This window comes from Anomalospiza imberbis, chromosome 3 (assembly GCF_031753505.1).
Source record: "Anomalospiza imberbis isolate Cuckoo-Finch-1a 21T00152 chromosome 3, ASM3175350v1, whole genome shotgun sequence".
In the NCBI taxonomy this organism is placed as follows: Eukaryota; Metazoa; Chordata; class Aves; order Passeriformes; family Viduidae; genus Anomalospiza; species Anomalospiza imberbis.
In genome coordinates this window covers 90812189-90834865 of record NC_089683.1, presented here as the reverse complement: position 1 = coordinate 90834865, position 22677 = coordinate 90812189, and the positions used below count along the sequence as shown (strand labels likewise).

The 22677-nt window shown below is 35.8% G+C and overlaps 1 protein-coding gene across 16 annotated transcripts in view; it reads right to left on the bottom strand.

Annotated features, from left to right (window-relative positions):
- Positions 1–22677, bottom strand: part of USH2A (usherin) — a 392736-nt gene that overhangs the window by 153315 nt on the left and 216744 nt on the right. For all 16 annotated transcript variants that reach the window (XM_068185676.1, XM_068185675.1, XM_068185673.1 and 13 more), the window contains 2 exons: positions 21208–21370; positions 5712–5891 (listed from right to left, as the gene is read on the bottom strand). In XM_068185676.1, coding sequence (XP_068041777.1) covers positions 5712–5891; positions 21208–21370 — 343 coding nt within the window. The remainder of the gene's footprint in view (positions 1–5711; positions 5892–21207; positions 21371–22677) is intronic.

Below are 22677 nucleotides of genomic sequence, written 5' to 3'. Positions count from 1 at the left end.
CCAAGAATGAATAAGCTTGAGATTATATGAAATTGGCACACTTCTTCTAAATTGTGTCCTTTTTTGTGTACAATTGAAATTGGTCTAAAATAGGTTAATGTGATAGTACGAAATAGTTTTAAATAATGATCTACCTCTAAATTTCACAACAGCCCATTTCCCTTATTTTTATATATTCTTCGGTATTTCTGAAGTAAATCAAGCTGTAGTTTTCCAGCATGGCATCTTCCCTAGTACAGATTTCTTCTAAGAGCTCTTAAGTACAGTCTGGATCTCACTCTAGGGCTAAGGTTTTGGAAAGACCTGAGTGAGACCTCTTCAGTGAGGTTAATTGCCTGCTTATAGACGATCAATTAGCTGCTGCACAGTTCTCCCTGTCTCATCTGGCTCTCCCTAAGCAAGCAAAACACATCCATGTTCTTCCAGGCAACTAAAATTTCTGGTTTGATCTTCTTGTCCCAGCTGTTTCATGATGCTTTAGAATAGACAAAGGAACTGAGGAGCTGATAAATGCAGGTGCTTTGTGTCTGGAGCATGGAAAGACTACAGCTGGAACTGTGGGAGATCTGCCCAGCCTCGAAAGCACAGGCTGCAAAGTCAAAGAGAAGGAGGCAATCAGAAAAAAAAAGACATAGTTGCAGTGTCATTGCCTGCTGGCAGAACTCCTCAGGTTTATGAGTAGGGACTTACAGTAAGCTTCAATTTAAAGCAACTTTTATAATGTGTGGAGTTAGACTGAGCCCCAGCTGGCTACAACTGAGAAAGTGAGCAGCAAAGAGGGCACCTCTGTGCCTTCCACTTCCAGAGTTTGAAGACACAGCTGTTGAGGAATGAGACTTCTCTCGTCTCTTGCCATGCAAAATACCCACTCAAAATCAAAAATGGATACAGTTTGAGTTCACTGAAAGGTGTGCTGAGCAGCCTGAGAGAGGGGAATAAAAGAAGAAAGTAGCACTAATAAAAATGACAATCAGTTCTATACTGCAGAGATTAGAGAAGAATTACTGTTTCAGTAGAACAGAAACTCCCAGTTTCCCACACAAGCACTTTTAGAATCCTACCCTTATATCCCCATGAAATCATCTTTCTGGACAAAAGGAACTGGAATGGCCAATTTACACGGCTTGCTACTGACCCTTTGTAATTAGCTGGGTCACTGATGAGAGATGCAGGAGAGCTCTTGCCCTCTCCCCACTCTATCCTGGTCTCTCCTTAAAGTACCTGTAGAAAAGATATGGTCACAATCTTTCACTAAGAACTTTCTTTTAACACAGAAGATAAAGAATGAAAGAATACTCTTGGATTCTTTCTCTTGGATTTCTCTCTAAAAAGAGAAGGGAGAGAGAGGAAAATGAGAAGGAGGAGAAGGAAAAGAGGAAAAAAAAGTGATGCCTCAAATACCTGAAATTTGAAGTAAAGGACATTCTTTCAAAACAAATTTTATGGTGTCACACAATGCGATACTAGGAAACATAGGAAAACAAATCTGTCTCACAGGGAAAATTCTAGCATATTCAACTTTGATTTTTCTTCCAACATGATTCTGACTTAGCATCAATTTTCTTTGTTTATTGAATATTCATTCCTCTAAGGAGACCTGCTGGCTTCAGGGATCAACCTCCATGAGCAAATGCTTTCAGATGTGAATATAAGTTGTATTATGTGGTTCCTACTTGTTTGCATAATTAGATCAGTCCTGTGATGAGGTTCAGTATCCAGTCTCTGAGGTGTTGCAACTTAAACCAACAGTGGCTGAAACCCTCTGGTTGCCGGACACCATCTCCTGTAGATATTGAACAAACATGAACAGCTACAGGTATGTAGGCTCAAGTTTTGTTGCTGAGAACAAGCCCAGGCAGTGGCATGCAGTATTTGATACAGAAAGAAGGGACCTACAAGGGGCAGGGGCTTAAAGGTCTAAGGCAAATCTTACATCTTTCCTGCTAGACATTCCTATGTTGTGCAAATCACAGACAGAGCACATAATTGAACAAAATACTTAATAAATCATGGCAGAGTTTAAAGAGGCACTTCACTACTCAGGCAGATTTTTTTTTTCAGAGTATCTTTCCTTATATGCTTTACACAGGATGTATCAATTCTTTGAAGCTCTTTTCTGTGGATAAATCAGCACCAAGTTAATGGCTTGTAATCCCCAGTATAAGAATCCACAGGGAGTCAACTCTGCAATGTGGTACAGAACTACCATCCAAAACCCTCTTCAGACCTCTTGTCATGACTTTGGAAATCCAGTCCTTTTTCCTGCTTTGAAGGGGACTATTGAGACTCCACCTTCCTGCTTCCCATCAGAGCAGCAGTCTGTCCTTCTTTTTGCATCTATTTATTCAACATAATCCATCTTCCCATTCCCTTCCATTCTCAGGATATGGGGGCCAGAGGAAGGGAATAAATGGATTTAACTAGAGTCTACGCTATTATCAGCAGTGATTGCAAATTTCCCTTCTGCTCAACATTCCTTATTACAAAGCAATTCTTAAATAATGGGGTCTTCCATGTGCCACTACATCAAAAGTAGCACTCATTGAGGAGAAAAATGTATAACCAAGAACACTGTGCAAAAGGTTTTCTCCCAGAATTTTGCAGTTTTATATCCTCTCTATCACTTCAATTAATTTATCTAATTCAATTAATTCTAAAACAATTTGTTTTCCAGATCTTTTACTGCCTGGTATCCTCAAATCAATGTGAAGCACTGGCTAGAATATTATTTTTTTACAGCTCCTACCAAAGCAGTTGAGGACAAGATAAACAGAACAAATTTATTCTATCTGGAAAAAAAATAAAACTCAAAAAAATTTACTTCTACCTCTGCAGTATGAAATTTGTCACTAATCATTTTAAACTATGCCCTTTTATGCTTCTTCCATCTCTTTTAGCTTTCTATGCAGTTCTTTGATGTAACAAAGACAGTTTCAGACAAGATTTCAGTTCATCTGGAAAAAAAAAAGCTTTAAGTCTTGAGGCAATAAGCAGTGTATTTAAAATTTATATACTCCATAATGCCTTTGTTCTGAACTTGAACATCCTGAAAAACTTCTCTTTCTTTTGCTTTCTGACTCTGAAGATCATTTGTTCTCATGGTTTCAGCTTCTTATTATGCAACAGTGACTTTAACTGGTGGTTCCAGCATTTAAGTACATGCACAGTCATGGCTGACCCTTTCTGATCAATTGCCAATCCATACAGGTTTGACTGATAAAAGAGCCAATTAGATTTAAGCAAATTAAGGGACATCACCAATGTCAACCACTTATTAAACTGAATGCTGAATTCCATGCATACCAAACACTAATGCACGCAGTCCCATTAAGAGTTGAAATCCTAACCCCATTAGTAACTCCAGACCACTACAGGGTAAGGGTCAAAAGAAAGTTTCATATTTATGGATTACCATTTGGATTCAGTTTTTATTTTTTTAGTCTTTCCAAGAACTCTTGAACCTGCACTGCAATTTTAGTTGAGAGCATAGATAAAATAAATTCCTTATTTCTAAGATTTTTTTAGTGTTGACTTTAAGCATGGCAAATCAGCTTGATAAGAAATTAAGATATATTCAATAAGGTAACACTAAAGATTTGGTGTGCTTTATATTGTATGCAATGGGTTTTAAATCTAAAGAAAAAAATGAACAAAAGAAAAGCATGTTGGAAAAAAAATTGTATCATAATTGTAAAACAGCGATCAGCAATAACTTCAAAATGGAATACTCCTTTGTCATCTATCACTCTCCCTCTTAGACAATCTTCTATCAAGCTCCATGAAATAGTCCCCACATTGTAGATTTCTTAAATAGTATTTTTTTGTATCCTTGAAAAGAGAATGGTACATTTTAACAATCACTAAAAGGCTGTGCTTTTGTACATAATGAAACCTTCTTTACTTTTTGATCAAAGAAAACTTCTGTCTATGTGAAATCTTGGCCACTGAAGTAAAAAATAAAATTCTTTTTTATTAAATAGCATCTGGATTTCATTTAATGATTTAGAAAGTGTGAAAGCACTGAACACTGCCTGGTGTAAAATTACCATTATACACACATTTTAGCATGCAACAGAATAGTATAACACTCAAAAGCTCATTATAATAAAGATTATAATAAAGCAAACCTATATTGTCCTAGATACACACATGTGTGTCTGTACATGTGTACACATATAGAGAAAACACAGTGTGTGAGAGAGCACTTCTCTCATATGCACTGCTTCATTTATTATTCATTTCTCTACAGATCACAGTCCACTGGACAATAGTATAGAAGATTTCTTTAATAACTCTCACTGCTAATTTAATTCTACTTAAACACACATATCCTAGTAAATGCCACATGCTTTTCAGCATGATTTTATGTGTAAATCAGGATAATATGTTTTCAGATCATTAACTAAAAGGAAGCATGAACTAAAACCTATTTAACCAATGAGGTATTGCTTTTAAACTACCACAAGGTCATAAAAAAGATAATTTCAAAGCTGTAAGTTTTCTAATTGTAATCAACAACAATCTAATGATGAAAGAAAGTGTATCTCAATGGCTGTCATAAACTTGTTCACATCCTTGCTTATCTTTAAAGATCCTTTACCTTGTCATTTGGTGAAATTTTCACAAAGTTTGCTAAGCAAAATTGAAATGTGACACTGGAGCTAGAAATATCAGTGTCTTACTGCTCAGCCTTAAATGAGCAGTAAAACTCAGATATAGTTTTATTATTATATGAAAGCATATATTTGTTAATAGTAGGTGCAACTTGACAATTGGATTGGAAAAGTATAAAATGGGCTGGGAATTGACTTTTTCCTTGTTCCTCAGTAATCTGTCATAAAAACTTTGTGCTGGATTTACTCACTTTTCTGAAGTCTTCAAACCAAATCCATCTGTTTGCAAGCAAGTTGTTTCATGACTGTTTTGGAACTGTAAGGTTTATGATTTTTCTTTCCTATTTTCTTTTTTTCTTTTTTTTTTTTTTTTTGCTTTCAAATTGTATGTACAATTAATTGTATCCATTGACATTTATTTAATGAAAACTAATTAGCTAGGGTGTCCATGAAAAGAAAATGCAAAAGCAGGACATCTACATCAGCTATAAATGTAACCTTTCTTGAAAAAATACTAAACAACAAAGCCACAAAACAAATCATTGTACAATGTTTAGGGCATAGTTGCTCAACTCTCTTATTTCAAATTGTTATGAAGAGAATATCCAGACTGGCTTACAACCTAATTCACTGTAAATCAGCACATTGTCATTGACTTTCTTACAGAAACATCATTTTGTGGATTCTGGCTCAATATATTGCCAATGGTTTATATTACTATTACTAAACAAATTCTCTAAGGCTACCCAGTAAGTGCTCCTTGTCAGCACAAAATGTAGGTTAATCTCTCTATATTCTTAGGCTAGATTAGCTGTCCATGCCAGAATACACCACCATTCACAGAAAAAAAATGAATTACATAATGCACTTCTCACCTTCATAATATGCTAACTACAAAACTATGTACTTTCATTTTCTAGCTCTTAAATGGAACAAAGTGAAAAATTAGAAGCCAAAAAGAACAATTTTGTAAGAACTACTAATACAAACGTATTCTTCTGAACTTCAGTCCTCAGCTGCGATAATAAATAATATTTTGTTGAACAGAGTGTTTGTGTAATTGTTACATACACAGAAAAAGCACTTTCTCATACTTACCTCCTGGAGGCATGACTATGGTTATAGCATCACTTATCAAGCTGCCCTTGCTGTTGGACGCATTCACTTGTACTGTGTAGTTAGAAAATGGAATCAGTCCTTTAATGGGTACCCATACATTGAATTCCTTGCTGCTGCACAACATCCGAGTATCATTTACAATAGAATAATTAGCATTATCTGTTATGGAAAAACAAGAGGGGGAGGGAAAGAACAAATGTTAAACCTTGCATCTGCTACAATTCACTGTCTTTATGAACCAAGTCTTATTTCTCAACTCTAATGAAGAGTTGCTATTTATACCAGTAACACACACAGATTTTCGGTCTGTCAGGAAGAAAACTTTTTATTCACGATTTCTTCTCTTTCTGCCAACAGTTTGTGGCATTTGTAAATCTTGGGAAAAAAACAAATCAATACACAAACCAACCAGTTGCAAAGCTGATTGCTATGTACAGCAAACAGAAGTTCCAGAACAGTTCTGTGATAACTGCACATTCCAAACATTAATGATAACTCTCATGAAAGACTGGCAAAACTTTTTGAATTTGCTAGAGAAATGCTTAACTTAGGAGTTGATAAGCTAATTCCACTGCATGCAGAACAGTATCTGCATAACAGGAACGCATCTGCAGTAACAGGTTTTACAGCATGGTCTGCAGTTCTCTCAAAGACAAAACAAGGATTTGAAGCACTCAGTTTATCAGTTGAAATCATCAAAGGACACTACAGCAATCTACATGTCCTTTGCAACCCTTTTAAGATCTCAAACTTAAGATAAGACAATATTCTACCCTACAAAAATAAAAAAACCCAAAACCTTTCCAAAATACCTAGTTAGACTAGAAAAAAAAAATTATATATGTCAAGTAATATTTTTCTGACTTAATGAAGACCTCAGTCACATATGTCAGAGACAAGCTGACTCACTTAAATATCATCTTATATTTTGAGAATATGAAATGCTATAGAAACGATTAATATTATTATTGCTATCCATCACTACATGGAGAGCTCTCACATTGAAGTCAATAAAAATTCTGTATTACAAACAACAGCAGAATAACACAAGTCTAAGACCACAGGTATGAGAATGAGAGTAAACAGACTATAACTATAAAAATATTGTAAATCAATTAAGACATTGTCACAGCTAGAAGATTCAATATTTACATTTGAGTCTTTTACAAAAGACAGAATTACAAAAAACCTAGAAAATAAAATTTTAAATTAATTTTTTCAGGGACATTCATCAAACTTACTCATTTTGATGCAAGTTTCAAATGAACTATTAAAACTGAAATGCTATTAAATCAGAAACAATTTTTCAAATATTCCACGTTTCTATGATGTGCATTAAGGTGTATTTGCAGTACCTTTCAGTCATGCTCACATTACATTTTACAATAGACAAGCCATAGGGATTTTCCTCTAATTTGGGGATTCCTATTAACAACTTGGTTCACTTATGGCACAAATCCAAGCCCTTCCTTTATTTTGGTGTTTATGAACTGCACTGGTGTTTTCAGCTATTCTATTGGTAACATACAAAAAACTTATTTTTTTACGTTTTGGGGAGGGTGCCAGGTTTGCAAAACTCTTTTTTATAAATCTGCCTTGCAGCCTAGTTCCTCGTTGCTCAATTTTACCTGGACTGGACCCTACCATAGCACCAGACCACTCAAACAGACTACGGTAGCATAAAAGTAGAATGATTTCATGAAGCTTGATGGATTAATTTTGGATTTCATGGAAGTCACCCTGGTTTAGGTACAGCAATAGAGGCAAAGCTTCTTTACATGCAAGAAGACCAACCACATTTTACACATTCCACATACAGAATCCTGCAGAAGGAAGGTTATTTCATCTGCGATTATTCTTATACTCGGGCTACTCAACCAGCACTAAAAAAATGCACTTGCATTACTTGGTCTCAGATTTTAAACAGTATATCAAATCCTCCTTCTGCACCTTTGTAGTGAAACTGTCCCTCTGTGTGATTTGGGAGAAGATACAGTCCAACAAAGCACATTTCTCCTCTTATCTATCACAGTTTTTGTGAATTTTGTGATTTATTATTTGTGAAGATCATGCAACAACACTTGACATATACAGTCTTAAGGTCCTAGGGACATTAAACACTTAAGGACTCAGCTGGCTGTGGAAAAAAAAGACACATTTTTCACACGTTTCACCTCCAATGTCTGGGAAAGTTTCAAAATACAGTGTTAACAGATCAGCACTTAGGTTAGAGTCAAACATCAAGCATAAAATAAATTGTCTACCAGTAATTTATATATGCCAAATTCATGTGAAAATGAATTATTTCCTATCAACAGTACAGATTTAACTTGTTAATATTTTAATTTCATCCACCTGAGCCTGGTAGGAAAGCATGTACTTCCTCTGCTGATACTTTTATTCCATTTTTAATCTTTCTTCCAAAGGCTAACTATACTATATTTTAAAAATACAGTTTTGAGTAACAGAAAATGAATAGAAAGGATAACACTCTATTCTAAGTTGTCTGGATAACAACATTAATATACAGTAATTATACAATTAGTTGTAACATTAAATTCTAGTTATAGCAGAGTGATTACTCGGCAATTATAAGAAGTATATAATTACCCAATAATTAGGAGAAGTATGTAATTACATAACCATTTTATTCAGCTCAAAAATGAACTTGCAAATTCACAATGAGATAGACAACACAGCAGCTCAAAATTTTTCATTGCTTCTAATAAAAAGCTAAAGAGTACTTGCAAGTTTCCTAGTCCAAATTTTACACAGACAAAAGGTGTTTTATCCCAGTTCCCAAACAAGGAACTTACAGCTGCCGGCAAGTAAAATATTAGAAGAACATTTTAAAATGCAGGTCTTGCTGTGGCTGACTTGCAATATGGTGCTTTGCTACTTCTCACTGCCTAAACTGTGCTTTCAGTGGGCTGGAAAATGCAGACACATAGGTTCAGCCTGACAGAAAGCGATACAGCGATAAGCCTGCCATATCATTCCATGCCATTCCTGCCCAGATTGCCTCAGTGTGGACCCAATTTGTGAGTATAAGAGGATGAGGCCTCCCTTTGTCCAATTTTCTTGGGTGTTTTTCCTCTCCATGCTGCCCACATCCCACTGTAGCCCACCAGCAAGTCCATTGCAGATCCAAACAGCAGTCACCTCAGACAGTGTGAAGTCCTAAGAGACATTGTTCTCCTTCAGACAAGTGGTTTGTACCAGAACAGCTCCTCACTTCTGCCTTGAAATTCCTGCCACGAACAGACACCAGCACCCCAACAAGCAAGTTTCCCCCACAATTCTGTTAACATGAACAACTTAAAGGGTCAAAACAAACTCCTATACATCCATGAATGGCTCACCCCATCCATGAATGCTTAAGGCAGGGAAACACCTGCACAAAAAGATAAATCCTGACAGGAGAGGGCTCAGAGAGTCTATTCTGTATAACCTCTTAAGAAAACCTAAATCCTTGGCAGACATGAAGGGCTTCCCCAAACTCCTTAATCTTTCCATATTTTTGCATAGTTATGGTTTTGTTCTTCTACAAGCCTTCCTGCTCAGTTCTCCATAACTCCCCAAAATTATCTGTGGGACTTCTTTGCCTAAGGCTAACTGAGAAATACTTCTGCTGTTCCCAGTTTATTCCTAGTTTATACCTGATCAAAGTATGTCAGTTTTTCAGAAAAAGATCCATATGAAGAAATGAGGGCTAAAGAATATCATAAATATACTTGAAAGTGATGTATAGTTGAAACAAAGACACACAAACACATATTGCATTCAAAATAATTGTTTAAAAGTGCTAAGCTTCAAAGAGCACTCTAGACGGTGAGTTTCTGTACTTGAAGGTTCAGGATGGTTTTGAGTGGACACTCTGCAGGGGACTCTCAAGCAGATATGCATTCCTGTTACTGAGCAACCCTGTAAATAGGTGAATTAAGCTCCTGTGAGGCAGTGGTGCGTAAATTACTGCTGTCCTGGGTCCATCATCGTATGGGGTTCACTAGATTGAAATAACATAAATGGGTATCCTTTTCCATTCTTGTTATAATCATTGTCTCAAGAATTTTAATGCCTCATATATTCCATAATTTTTTCTGTGTGCTGTACTGCTCTGACCTTTTCAATATTCTGTAATTTGACTGGCTGGTGATTTCAAGTTCTCTCCTTTTTACAGCCTTATTAACTTGTGGGGAACAGGTGAAATGCACAGCCAATCAGAATACATAATATTGCAAAGGTCACAGCAGTACAGTATAGAAGCAGCACACACGGAATACTGTAAATTAGCCATTAGTATCCTGATATCTTATTCATGTAGCAAAGGTTGTGATGAGCGCAGAAATGGTAGAACACAAAACCATTTTCATGGCAAAGAAATAATACAAACTAAACATATTCATCTTACATTTAAGAACTTTTTTTCCCCCAGATGTGGGCATGCTTAAAGGTACTCTTTCCATCAGGATCAAAATTTATGTTTTTAAGGGAAAAGGTAATAAATTGAGATGTTTCCTTTTTTATGTATTAAACAGAGAAAGACACATTTTTCACAAGCTTGGGCAAATACCAAGTAATTCTATTAATATCATTGCATTTGTGATTAATACCAATCCATACTCTACATATAGCTCCATTATGTCCTGAAAACCTCTTTTACATTATAGAACATGTTGTCCTTTGATATTCAAGCAGACAGAAGCAGAATTATTACCAGTGTAGAAGACTAGTCAAAGACTAAAAGGTAGTAAAAATCCAGCTCACAGAACAGTTCATGTGAGAATCTATACAAAGATTACTTAGGTAACTATCACAAACACTTACAGTTGGTTTTATGTCTGCTTTATATGATGTGAGCATACAGAGGTTAAGCCTTGTACCTTGGGCCACAGAAAAAGTTAATAAGATTAGAATAGCAAAATAAAAATGAAACAAGAATTCACCTGAACTCATCCTCATTGTCACCAGTTTCTGTCCCTATTTGAGACACAGCTAATTTGTGCCTCTTTGACACCACATCTTTGGTGGGAAATTCTATGAATATGCACACTTCTTTGTGTCTTAGCTCATTCTTTTGCCTGTTTTGCCGATTCTTTATCCTCATTAACTACCACAAAAGCTACTTTCCTCCCAGCTAAGATTTTTCTTTTCTCCATCTCTTCCTTTCTCACTGTTTATAATGGAGCATTCAGAATTAAAAATATCACTTTCCATTAGTTTGATTATCCCAGTAGAAAACCAGCTAAAATACTTCTTTGCATTATTGGCATTATTAAGAACTGTAATAATGAACTGTTCTCAAATTGTCATCTCAATTGTTATACTGACTTGTGAAGTAGTTTGGCTTTAATGCCATACCCCCCTTTTCAACAAACTATTGGGGGGTTTTTATGTTTTGAGATGAGGTTGGTTTTTATGTCTTGGCATTCTGTTTTGGAGGGGGTTTTTTTGTTTGCTTTTTTTCTTTCTTTTTTTTCAGAGGAGAATACTGCTGATTTTTTGCCTCAATGTCTTGATCCACTATTTATTCCCTTTCTCCTGAGCTGACAGATGTATTGTTCCTATGGACATATCATGGTCACAGTCCATCAAACTGAGTTCAAAACTTAAAGACTCTCTTAACACATGAAAACTTCACTCTCATGGGCTAGGAGGAGTTGCTGAATGAGTCAAAATGGGTAATTTAAAAGCACTGGGGGACTGGAAAAATTATGAATCCAAAATATTAATTTTCCTGTAAATAAGAAGAGTTTCACATTATCTACATTAAAAAACTTTATCTTTTTCCTTTTTCCTTGGGAATTAAAAGAAACCTTTAGTTTTAAAACTGAAAAGTGGAAAATATTTGAAGAATAAGATCAAAATCTGTGTTGGCAAGTACAGCAGAAATATGAAACCTAGAAGATCCAGTTTCTGACTAATATTTTCTGACTGGTACTCTAGTCATCACTCAAAGAGGCTTCTTACAGACTCAGATTTGGTAGAGCTATCTTAGATGGTCTTGAGACATACAGACATTATCTGTATGTACACTGCCTGACTGACAGTGGGATTCGTCCTCTCTATTCAACCTAGTGAGACACATCTGCAGAGTTCATCCTGTTCTGGGATCCCCAGCGTAACAAAACACTGGACTTACTGGAGTGGACTCCATGCAAAGATGATTAAAGCCTTGAAGAATATGTCACACAAAGAGGGTTTGAGAGAACTGAGGATGTTTAGCCTCAAGAAGAGGAGGAAGGATCTTAAAAATGCATAAAATGTTAAAAATATCTGTTGTGAGGGCATAAAGTAGCCAAACATTTCTCAGCAATGTACAGCAGCAGAACAAAACACAATGAGTACATACAGAAAATACAACAAATTCTGTTTAAACTTATAAAAAAACCCCTTTTTTTTTTTTACTTTGACATTGGTCAAACATTGGAACAAGTTGCTCAGAATCTCCAACTTTGGTGATACTCAAAAGCCAGCTGGACACTCTCCTGGGCAATGTGCTCCAACTAACCCTGCTAGGGTTGTTCCCTAGAGGTGCTCTCTGACCTCAGCTGTTCTACGATGCTATAAAAATTTTCAGAACACTTCAAGAACCCTAAGGCAAAGCAGGGGCAATCATTATGATGAAAGCATGTTCCTGTCAGTAGAAATAAGTGATTATTAGTGCTACAAACACTAAGTAATGTGCATTTATATGCTCATTAATTCTACGGACTGAAATATGAATAAAGCCCCCAGCTTGATGTGAGAGCTTAAACAAGAAACTTAGCACAGACCCCTTGGATGGTTAATGACTGCAGCCAAGATTAGGCTTTGTCATGATGGCAGGCAGGAAGGAATCTTCAGTGTGTGGTCTCATCTACCCTTTGGAGCTTTCAGCTCAGTGCCCTGAGGCTTTGAACTAAAAAACCTCTGTAATTGTTGATGAAGCTGCCAAGATGAAACCTTTTTGATTTGAATTACTGTTGTAGTTTTTCTCATTAGTCTCTCATAAATACAGAAACTTCTAATGAGTCTTGCAGCTGACTCAGTCTCATTTACACCTTCCACTTAAAACATGTGTTTAAGTATAGTGTTAAATCTCTGCTGTAATTATATTAATCTCTACTGTAACTCAATTTTTCTGCAATAGCACCAAGAGGCATCAGTCCTGGACCCCCCACTCTGCACACTGTACAGAGTGTTTTTGAGACACACAGTAGGAATGCAGCTCATGACCTAAACCAAACTCTGGAAAGCATTCTATGAGTACAACCAACTTCTCTGGATTTCAAAAAGGTTTCCAGTGTCTAAGCACTGTTATCCTGATACGAACAGGAGGAAGTGTCCCAGCACAGTATAGTAATCCAAGTGGCAAAACATCACATTTGACATGAGACATCAAAGATCAAAAGCATTTGCTGCACTTGCAATCTTAAGCTGATAACAGAGCATATAGTTACTGATTTCATTCCTTGTGTTTGAGGGGTTTTATAGACAAATCATAATTTTATCAAGACTTTATCAAGTTTATTTCATGAGGGACTTTATATAGTAAAAAAAATCAGAAACAGTAAGATTTTAAACCTTCAAGTTTGCTTCTCCATGGTTAGAACATTCTTTCTCTAGCTGCAGCAGTACATAAATGGAGATTATCACAGTATCTGGTTTCTGAATCTATGCCCATAATTCATGGATGCCAATAAGAATTTTCCATTCTCCAGGGACACTATCAGAAGGAGGCTAGCTAAACACACACAGCAGAACTTGGAGTCTCAAATCCATAATCAAATATCTAGATTGATTGTGTCACTTGCACTTGTATTGATTTCAATTGGAGCAGTTGACCCAAGGGAATAATAAAAATGTAGAATAAAACTGATTTATGAGAAGAAAATAAATCCTTTTGTGAGTGGTAATGAATTGGTACTATTTAACCCTTTCAATCACAGAGGGAGAACATTATTTATTTTTTCAGAATGCTGAGTTAGCCAAAAGAAGTCATATAAAAAAAGTCAGTACTGTCAAATGCCATTACAGTTAGTTGTAATACTTTGGAAGGAATGAAGCTCTAAACTTGATCTAGGATTTTTGTCTGACATATGACATTCTTTTGGTTTTTCCAGTCACCTTTCATGAGGTATCATAAGTGATGCACTTGGAGATTGAAAGAACCACAGAATCACTCAGGTGTCTGTTTGTTGTACTTACTTATAAATTACCTCCCTCTAGACTGTTTAGGGCAAAAACATGAAGAGTAACACAAACAGCCACATCAGGTGCACACAATTATCCCTATAAAAAGATGACTGATCATAGTGATCTTTCTGGTATCACACTAGAAACTTATATAGTCCAAATATAATTTGATTCCCCCTTATAAAGTGCAAAGAAAAACTTCAACAAAATCTTGTCAAATCCCAGTTTTCATCACGTTTTCTCTACCTGAGAAAACACATGGGGTTTATATTAGTCTCTAAAGAGAAGTTTATTTGTTTAAAGCCAACACATAGAAATATTCAAACTCAATATTTTTATCTGTGGAAGCTCTAGCCAGATTGTATATATCTTGATTGGATTATGTCATTGACATTAATCATATTGTGTTTAATGTCATAAATTGGTTTTTTACATTTAGCAGTTACCATAGATACCTAAGCACAGTCAATGTAGTCTTCATGTAGGCTAAAAACACTGGAAGACATTCATTAACTAGAAGACTGTTTTTGTAGGAAAACTGATTGGCAAATTCCCTTTTACTCAATACTGTTTACCAGAGCCATCTCTAGAAGATTGCTATTATTCCCTAGACTCCCCAAGGGAGTAGAAACAGTCTTGGAGCCAACCCTGCTATAGGCAGTCACTAGGAATTTCAGCCTGTTAAGAACTGATATTACATTCCTCACAAAAATGGGGTTCAGCCCTATCAGCTTTATCACATGAAACCATACAAATTCTAAAGTACAAGACAGACAATGTACATGTGACAAAAAACATAAATATGGGAATAGAGTGATGCAGAAGATCAATTAAAACACCATCTGTGGTCTGATGCTAGAGTCTTCACCAAAGAAATGGTCAGATGTAGGAATTAGAGAGTGACTTTAATTTTGCTTTCCTCTGAGATGCCTGTATTAAGGAAAAGAACAGCACACCTCATACTGACAAGAATTATGATAATAGATGGTGCATTGTGAAGCTGCTCAAAAGCTACTGAAGCTTGACTAAACATTACTCAATAATCATCCTGAAGTGCATGCAAAACCATGAGTTTTCTAGCCAGGCAAATCAAAATTTAAATGCCCTACAATTCCAAGGCAAAATACCCCTAACTCCTGCTCTGGTGAACAGATTAAATATGGCTATTTGAAAATGGGTTATGCATCCTCTTTGCTTCCCCTTCAAATGTCTTTAGGAGTGCTAAGTGTTGTAGGTCTCTAACTAGAACTAAGAAGACAGACAAAATGAGAGAGGAAGGGGACAAAATATGAAAAATCTCCTTAATGGCTGGTTTGGAAAAGCAGCTAAGGCCTCCCACACTCACATTGAGAGTGTGGAGGTTATCCTTCTGGTGCAGAAGGTGGTAAGCATTTTGTAGTAACTTCCATTCCTCATTCTCAAGCCTTCAGCACAAGACAGGCTAGTAACTTCAAGGGGCTTCAGCATTCCTTTCCCCACTTCTGTTGCCATCTGCAGGTGGTGTTTTCCCCTACCAGTCATTGCTTTTTGCACTAAGTTGATTCTTAACACTTCTTTTTTAACTTCTGTTTGGAGAGAGTACTGAAAGTATTGGGTACACTGTGCCAAGTTCAAGACTGTAAGAAGAACTTTCTTAGAGAAGTTAAATGAATAGATGGTCTGAGCTTTACTCCATTTATTCATATATATAGTAAATATTAAACTAAAAAGGTTAGATGTGCAACACTCTGATATATACATGCAAAAGTCAACTTGTTTATGCTGTATTCTACTGTTAGAATTCTCCACTTTGCCAAGAGAATGAGTGGGATGCAATGAACCTCTCTGGTACACCATCTCCAAATAAGCAAAAAAGCAGATAATTTTTTTTTTCTTTACAAAAATACCTGGTTAGTGATCTTGCTGAAAAATATGGAACGTGGATGATGTGTCATCAAAACAAGTTATAATAAGTATTACAAAAACCCTCAAGAAACCAAAAACCCCAAAATGTCAAACTGAAAATAACAAACATTGATTTCTACATTCGTAAGCAATGGAGTTCTGAGTATAACCCTGCAACTTCATGTTATGAAACTCCCTAAGGACATGCAGTTAATTAAGGATTCTCTTTAGGTCAATTTCACATTCAAATGCATCACAACATCTTGGGGGTTACAGATTTGGATTAATTTTGGGCTAACACAGTCATCTGACAGAGGTAGGAAGATAAGAATTTCCTCCAAATCACTCCTCTGGAAAAGAGGTAATACCTGATTCTTCCTGTCCTAGAACTTAATTTCAGACACTCAGATGCAATTAAAAATGACCCTGTATTCTATCTGAACCCATCTGAGAATAAATAGGGATTAATGAGGAAAGTACTTGAGGGAAATAAGCCTGACTCCATCACCTTTCTTTCCCCTAAAACCCTCTGAGAACTGGGAGTGTATCTAACTACTCTTGAAGAGGGAAGGTGTTGTTTGTTCTCTGATAGCATTAGTATTTTATGGCTTGGAATAACCAATTGCAAACCAAATTCCTCTTTAAGGCTCCTCCCAAGCAGGTACTGGGCCTTAAATGACTTGAGGCAAAGCAACTTGTCATTACATTGCATTGAGCCCAAGCAATGATGCCTGAGCACTGCAGAACTGGGACAGAGCCCTCAATTCCTAAAGTCCTGTTTGATCTCCATGTGCTGTTTGCTGGAAACAAATACTTTTCTGGAAAACTAGAACATGCCTATGCAGAACAGAATGGCGAAACAGCCCCAGTAAAGCTCCTTCCAGTTTTTTAACAAGTGCTTTCACAGTGAAATGTTTTCAGAAAAATGAAGAGTTGAATTAAAAAATGATGGCTAATTGATACAGGTATTTCCCTTGAATACATTGTTAAATCATGGCCAAACTGTGGAAAAATCCATTATAAGTATCCTCCTCCATTGGACAATCCAAACTATCTCCTGCTAATCTACACTTCGCACTTGCAGTGACCTTTTCCATCAGTTTGTGATCGTATTTGCTTGGCTTTCAGTTTGGTTATTGATAATCTTAATGGGTACACACTATTTACCAACACCTTGCCAAGCCATCATCTTAAAATAAAAGAATTATCAGCAGTAACAGAATTAAAAAGCAATGAAAAAACAGGCTATACATTACAAAACATTTATGTTGGAATCAAAAGTCAGGAATTCAAACACATTACAGCTAAAATATTCTCCCTTGCTTTTATGCATTACGATGTATCCTTAGCTGAAGTATTGTTTTTACTGTAAGAAGATAAACATTCTCCACTAAAAAAAAACCACAGCAACTTTAAATCTTTTACAAATTACTTCAGATGATCTGGCCCCATTAGGGAAAAAAGGTCTAGAATTAAATACAACTTGTTTTAACATGGAAATAACCAATAAGCTGTCAGGCTGCTCCACTGAACTGCTATGAGATGGGCATATTTTTAAAAGCAGATGGATGAAAAGTTATATTGTATCTTAAACAAACATGATGAGTGGCAGAGCCATTTGGTGGAAAAGCAGTGTGATCAAATATTAAGACAGTCAGAGACATAGGTATGTGAAATTTGAAAGATTTGGAACAGGACAAGGAAAGGCGCCAAGCCTAGGGACAGCCATAGAATATTCATCATGAGATCAGCTGGTGCCTCTACAGTGTTGGAATAACAGGTTCATGACATAGAAAGTGTTAAGTTACAAGTTATTTAAACACTTTCCATGTCATCAACCTGCTATCTCAACATACCATATGCTATAGTAGGGCACTGATAAGATAACAACACATCAAGCAGAGTTTCACAATATACATTAGTGATGGCAGTACAAAATTGTAGAAATACAACGTGCACTTGGAAAAAATCACACCCTCATAGTGGGATCCTTTGCCCTGTCCAGGGGCTATACTTATGCAGAATTATTTCCACTCCTCAAAAAGTCTGTCCCTCTTAAATCCATCCCCAAGAGGCATACTATTTCCTAATTAAAAAAAAAAAAAAAAAAGCCAGGGAAATATGTTAGATTCAAAGGCAGACCATCTAGGCCTCACATAGTTAAGCTAAAGTTGAAAAAGATACTGATATAATGAATTCAATTCTTTGATGAAACACTATAACCCCCACATTATCAAATCATAGACACCTCTGCAACATGTTTTGATATGCTTAATAATTCACTCAAGTCCCTTTACCTTTAATCCTTTCTAATTCTCCTTCACTTAGAAACAGGTATCTCAGTAAAGTACACAAATACTAAATTTTCATAAAAGTCTTGCCAAAATATGTTTGCCTTTTTTTATAATACTCTTCTTATCTGATGGGTTTTTTTTAAGCAGTTCTTAGAATTATGTTATTGAGTATCCTATTGAGTATCCCTATTTTCAAATAAAAACAGGTCACGGGCTGGAATGACATTGGCCGGAAAATCTCCTACATCTCCCCTTCCCTCATAATAGATATTATTTATACATCTAATAATCTTTGCAGTGTTTTGCAACAGAAGTTAGTTAAATTTGTTCTTAATAAGAGAAGGTGACTGACCTGTTTGGGAAATTATGTTTGTCTATTAAACACTCATATTCCTATCAGAAGTTTGAGTTTTTATTAATGAAAGTTATCTTAAAGATTTTTCATTTGAGAGATGTATACACAAAAATTACCTAGTATTAGTGGGGTCACTGCTTCCCAAACTGACACTTAAGGTAGTGAGCAGGCCACCAATTTGAGTGAGAGATACAGCCATTTGGATGTTCATATTCACCTTCTAGGTGAATTCCCTCTCCCCTTTTTCCATTTTAATCCTTGCCTCTTTAATAGACGTTGCAGCAAAGGATGAAATACAGTTGCTCATTATGTCAAGAAAATACCAATTAGCCATCAGATAATTCAATAAACTTTGTGTAAAAATTGTGAACAGATGATGTCTTATATAAGCTTTATGAATTAATGCTTAATTTCCTTCCTGCATAACCCCAAAACAGCAAGCTTAAATGTCAATTGTTAGAGCTCTGACTTCTGGGGGGAAACACTCTTAACTTCTTTAGCATTGCAAAGCAAAGTTTCAGCAACAATGAACAAACGTAATGAAATTTTCTGGGTTCTATTCCCCAATGATTCTTCCACCACCACCCGGTTCTCCTGAGTTGAACTAACAGAGCAGGCACTTCAAGTCAACTCTTATAATTGCTTCCAATTTGCCTGTTTTGCTTTTGGCAATTAGCAAACTGAAATGTTATCATGAAAGAGTCCATCTCATTTATAAGGCCAGGTTTTCCCTCCACTAAAATATGCAGGCACTCTGTTCTTTATTACCAGCAGGAGATAAATGGCTGGTTTTCGTTGCTGAAGAATATATAATGGTTAAAAAGTCACTTTTTTCCTCCAGCTCTACATAAATCACAGAACTAGTCAATATTTAATAATGCTTGCCTTGGTCTGGAGTCCCTTGATCACCCCTGTCATGTGTAATAGCTCCCTCTCCGATATCTTTGACATAAAAGCCCAGCTTTACTGCAATACTAACATGTAGAGGGTCATTACGGATCGACATTTACCTTAATCTGTGACTGCCAACCATGAACCGATAAATTCCAGCAGATTCCACTGGGAGAAATCAGTAAACTTCTCAGTGGAAAGAACTGAAGGAAAATTCTGCCGAGAACAGAATACATTTTCTACAAGGGCTGCTCTGCAAATGGGTTCTGACTTTTGAAAGTTCTCTAGCTGCACAGCTTTGCAACATTTAATACCGTTTTGATGGTTTGAGAGACGGGATGACAACCGAGGATGACATGACTTAGAAAGCAAGCAGAAATTTTCTTTGCAAAAACAATGCAAGATTAAACACAAGGGGAATATGGCTTTTGCATTATTCACCCTGCTGCCTTGGCGGAAATGGCTCTGCTGTCACAGGTCCAGCCACAATGTTGCTCCTTTTTTTTTTATATTGATCATCACTCCTCCTCATAATCTTACAAGTGCTTCACAGCAAAATACATCAAAGCCTTCATTGCATAAAAAAGGGACACAACAGTCTTTGTGAGGGGTCAGCGGAGACTGCCTACCACGCATTACCCTCCTCAGTGAACATGTTTCTCCAAAGAGCACATGAACAAGTTCATTTATAAACTACTTTGCAGGGAACAGCAATTACAGCAACTACAGTATTCTCTTTAGCACCAGGAAGCAACAAACCGGTCTCATTCTGAGCAGAAAAGAAGAGGCAAGTTATGAAGTCATCAGCAATTCAATTCTCTGTTACTGCATTCACAATACTGATTAAAATTGCGAACAGTACATAGAAGGATTAAATGTCATCCAAACATTATTTTCAACCACAATTTCATATTATACTCATAAGAAAACATTTTTACAGTTGCCTAATGTCAATCATGCTGTTTAAAGTGCACTAAAAATTAATGACAACATTGTTAGGTATAATTCATAAATATTACTTGTGTACAATATTTTATTATTTATTATACCTTATAGTATGCTTAATAGCTCAAATTGACATATTAAATGCTCATACTCATTTTGTGAACATTCATTTTTATTCACTGCCCAAGTATGTTACAATTATATAATTAGAGGACATGGTGTTCTACTTTCAACTAAAAATATGCACGCTTTTTAATACATTTGGAAAAAATGTCCATTTACCTTCTTTAGTGCCTTAGGCTTTTACATAGGGGTGACATCACTAACTCTGCCTACTATGATTTACAACATTTTAACCCAAGACCACATTGCTATGTTTAAATTTAAAATATGTAAGAAAAAAGGAAACAACCTGCAACATAAACCGGTGGAAGCAAAAGAACAACCTGCAATACAATAAGGTTTAACAGGGAACTCTTACTTGTCAGGCTTTTGTATCTCATGTTGAGTCTGTTTATGATACAAAGAGTTGGGTTTCTTTCCCTTTCTTCTTCAAATTATACCCATGATCAACCATATTATGACCAGCTCTCATGAGTGGTTTATATAAGCAAACCAACTGAAATTTTGTGAGCATAGCTTCCTTATCTGAGAGAAGGTGGCAAGATAAGACTTTGTGTGTTTATCTAGAGACTAAATGAGTGCAGAGAGCTTATCTTCATTTGCCAATTTATATGTTTGTACAAATGAAAAGCACCATAAATCAAAACAGCAGTTCTTAAAGAATAAAAATTGGTAATTCTAAAATAATCAATGGCTCAGGGAAAAACAAAAAAAAGTAGAAAAATTTAGTGCTAAAAGAATTTTTTTAAAAAATAAATGGAATATCAATGCTACCATTAGACTTACTATGAAAGGAAAATTATACCTTGATCAGCATAGAACAGACCAGTGACAAGGACTGTGTAGGTCAGTTTTCCATTAGGTTTATTTGGGGCAAGCCATTTTAATTGAACTTCTTTGGACCCATCAACAGTAGTAAATACATCAACCATTCCCTCAGGGGCAGCTTCCATGGTCCGAGCTTCTACCTGTAAATTCAGCAGGAGATGGAATTTGGTGTCATAGTCACAGAGGAGGAATAAGAGAAGCAAAGTTTAAGAAAAGGTATTTCTTAATTAAGAAAAAGTAACTAACAATGTCAGCATCCTAATTTTTAAGCATGTTGCTGTCCTTTCATCTATTTTTGTCTGAAGCTGTCCAGCTACTAACCCACTTTTAATAGAGACTACTGTAAGGAACAGAAAACAAATACTGGAAAAGAATGAAAGATTATTTTTTTGCAAACATCATTGCACTTCATGTGGATGTACAATCTCAGTGTAAGGAAAGGAAACAGCAATAGAAGACCAAGAAATTTTCTCTTTCCGCGTTTAAAAAGCAACTGCAAGGAAAATGCATTTAAACACTGTAGTAAATTATTACAGATATTTGACAGAAAAAAAATCCTTTCTGGAATATTGGCTGCTCCCTAAATTAACTTCGACATTCACCTAATAAAATTAAGTCGCAATAAAAAGCAAATCTTTAAGAGAAAATAAAGTATAAAAGAGCTGGATAATGTATGGAATAGGAAAGACTTGCAACAGAAGTAAATAACTACTTATTCAATATTCCAGAGACTTACTATTGAAATTTCATAACTTGTAGTAAACATTCAGTTCTATGGAACAAAGTAATTTGTTGTTATGCTATTTATGGTGACAATTTTGTTTCTCCTACATTATTTACTTGGTGTTTTCTAAGGTATAAGATGGTTTCGCACCTCTGTAAGTGCCTCTCAACTGCAGGTTCTTGGGAATGTTAATAAATGCTATTTTTAATCTGCCACACTTGCTCTGTCATCTAAATAACCAAACATATTTTCTCTGTCCTTGAAACATGAATATTGCACTTTTCAGATGTAAAGATTGGACAGCTTATTGTTTACAAGTGCCACGTGCATCAATACCTCCATATGTGCTTCTCTATTTATACACTTTCTTATATTTAAAGCAAGTGATAAGTTGAAGTAAAGTCAACAGGATAAAGTACATGCTTAAAGATAAACAAGTACTTCATAGATTTATTGGATCACTGCCACATTGATTATTTGGGTATTTTAGTCAAAAACATCCTTATGTAAGGATTTGACTAAACTGTACTTTCTAAACAAAGTAATTTCCAGTAAAGAGCTCCTAAATGCAGGTGCTCCAATCAAAAACATCACGAATGTGAAGAAATTAATAACAATTATGTTTTTCTACTGAAGAAGATTCAAAAAAACATTAAATAATATAAATTTGTAGCAATCTGTATCATGTCCTAAACAGTTGCAACAGCTGTATTATGTCTTCGG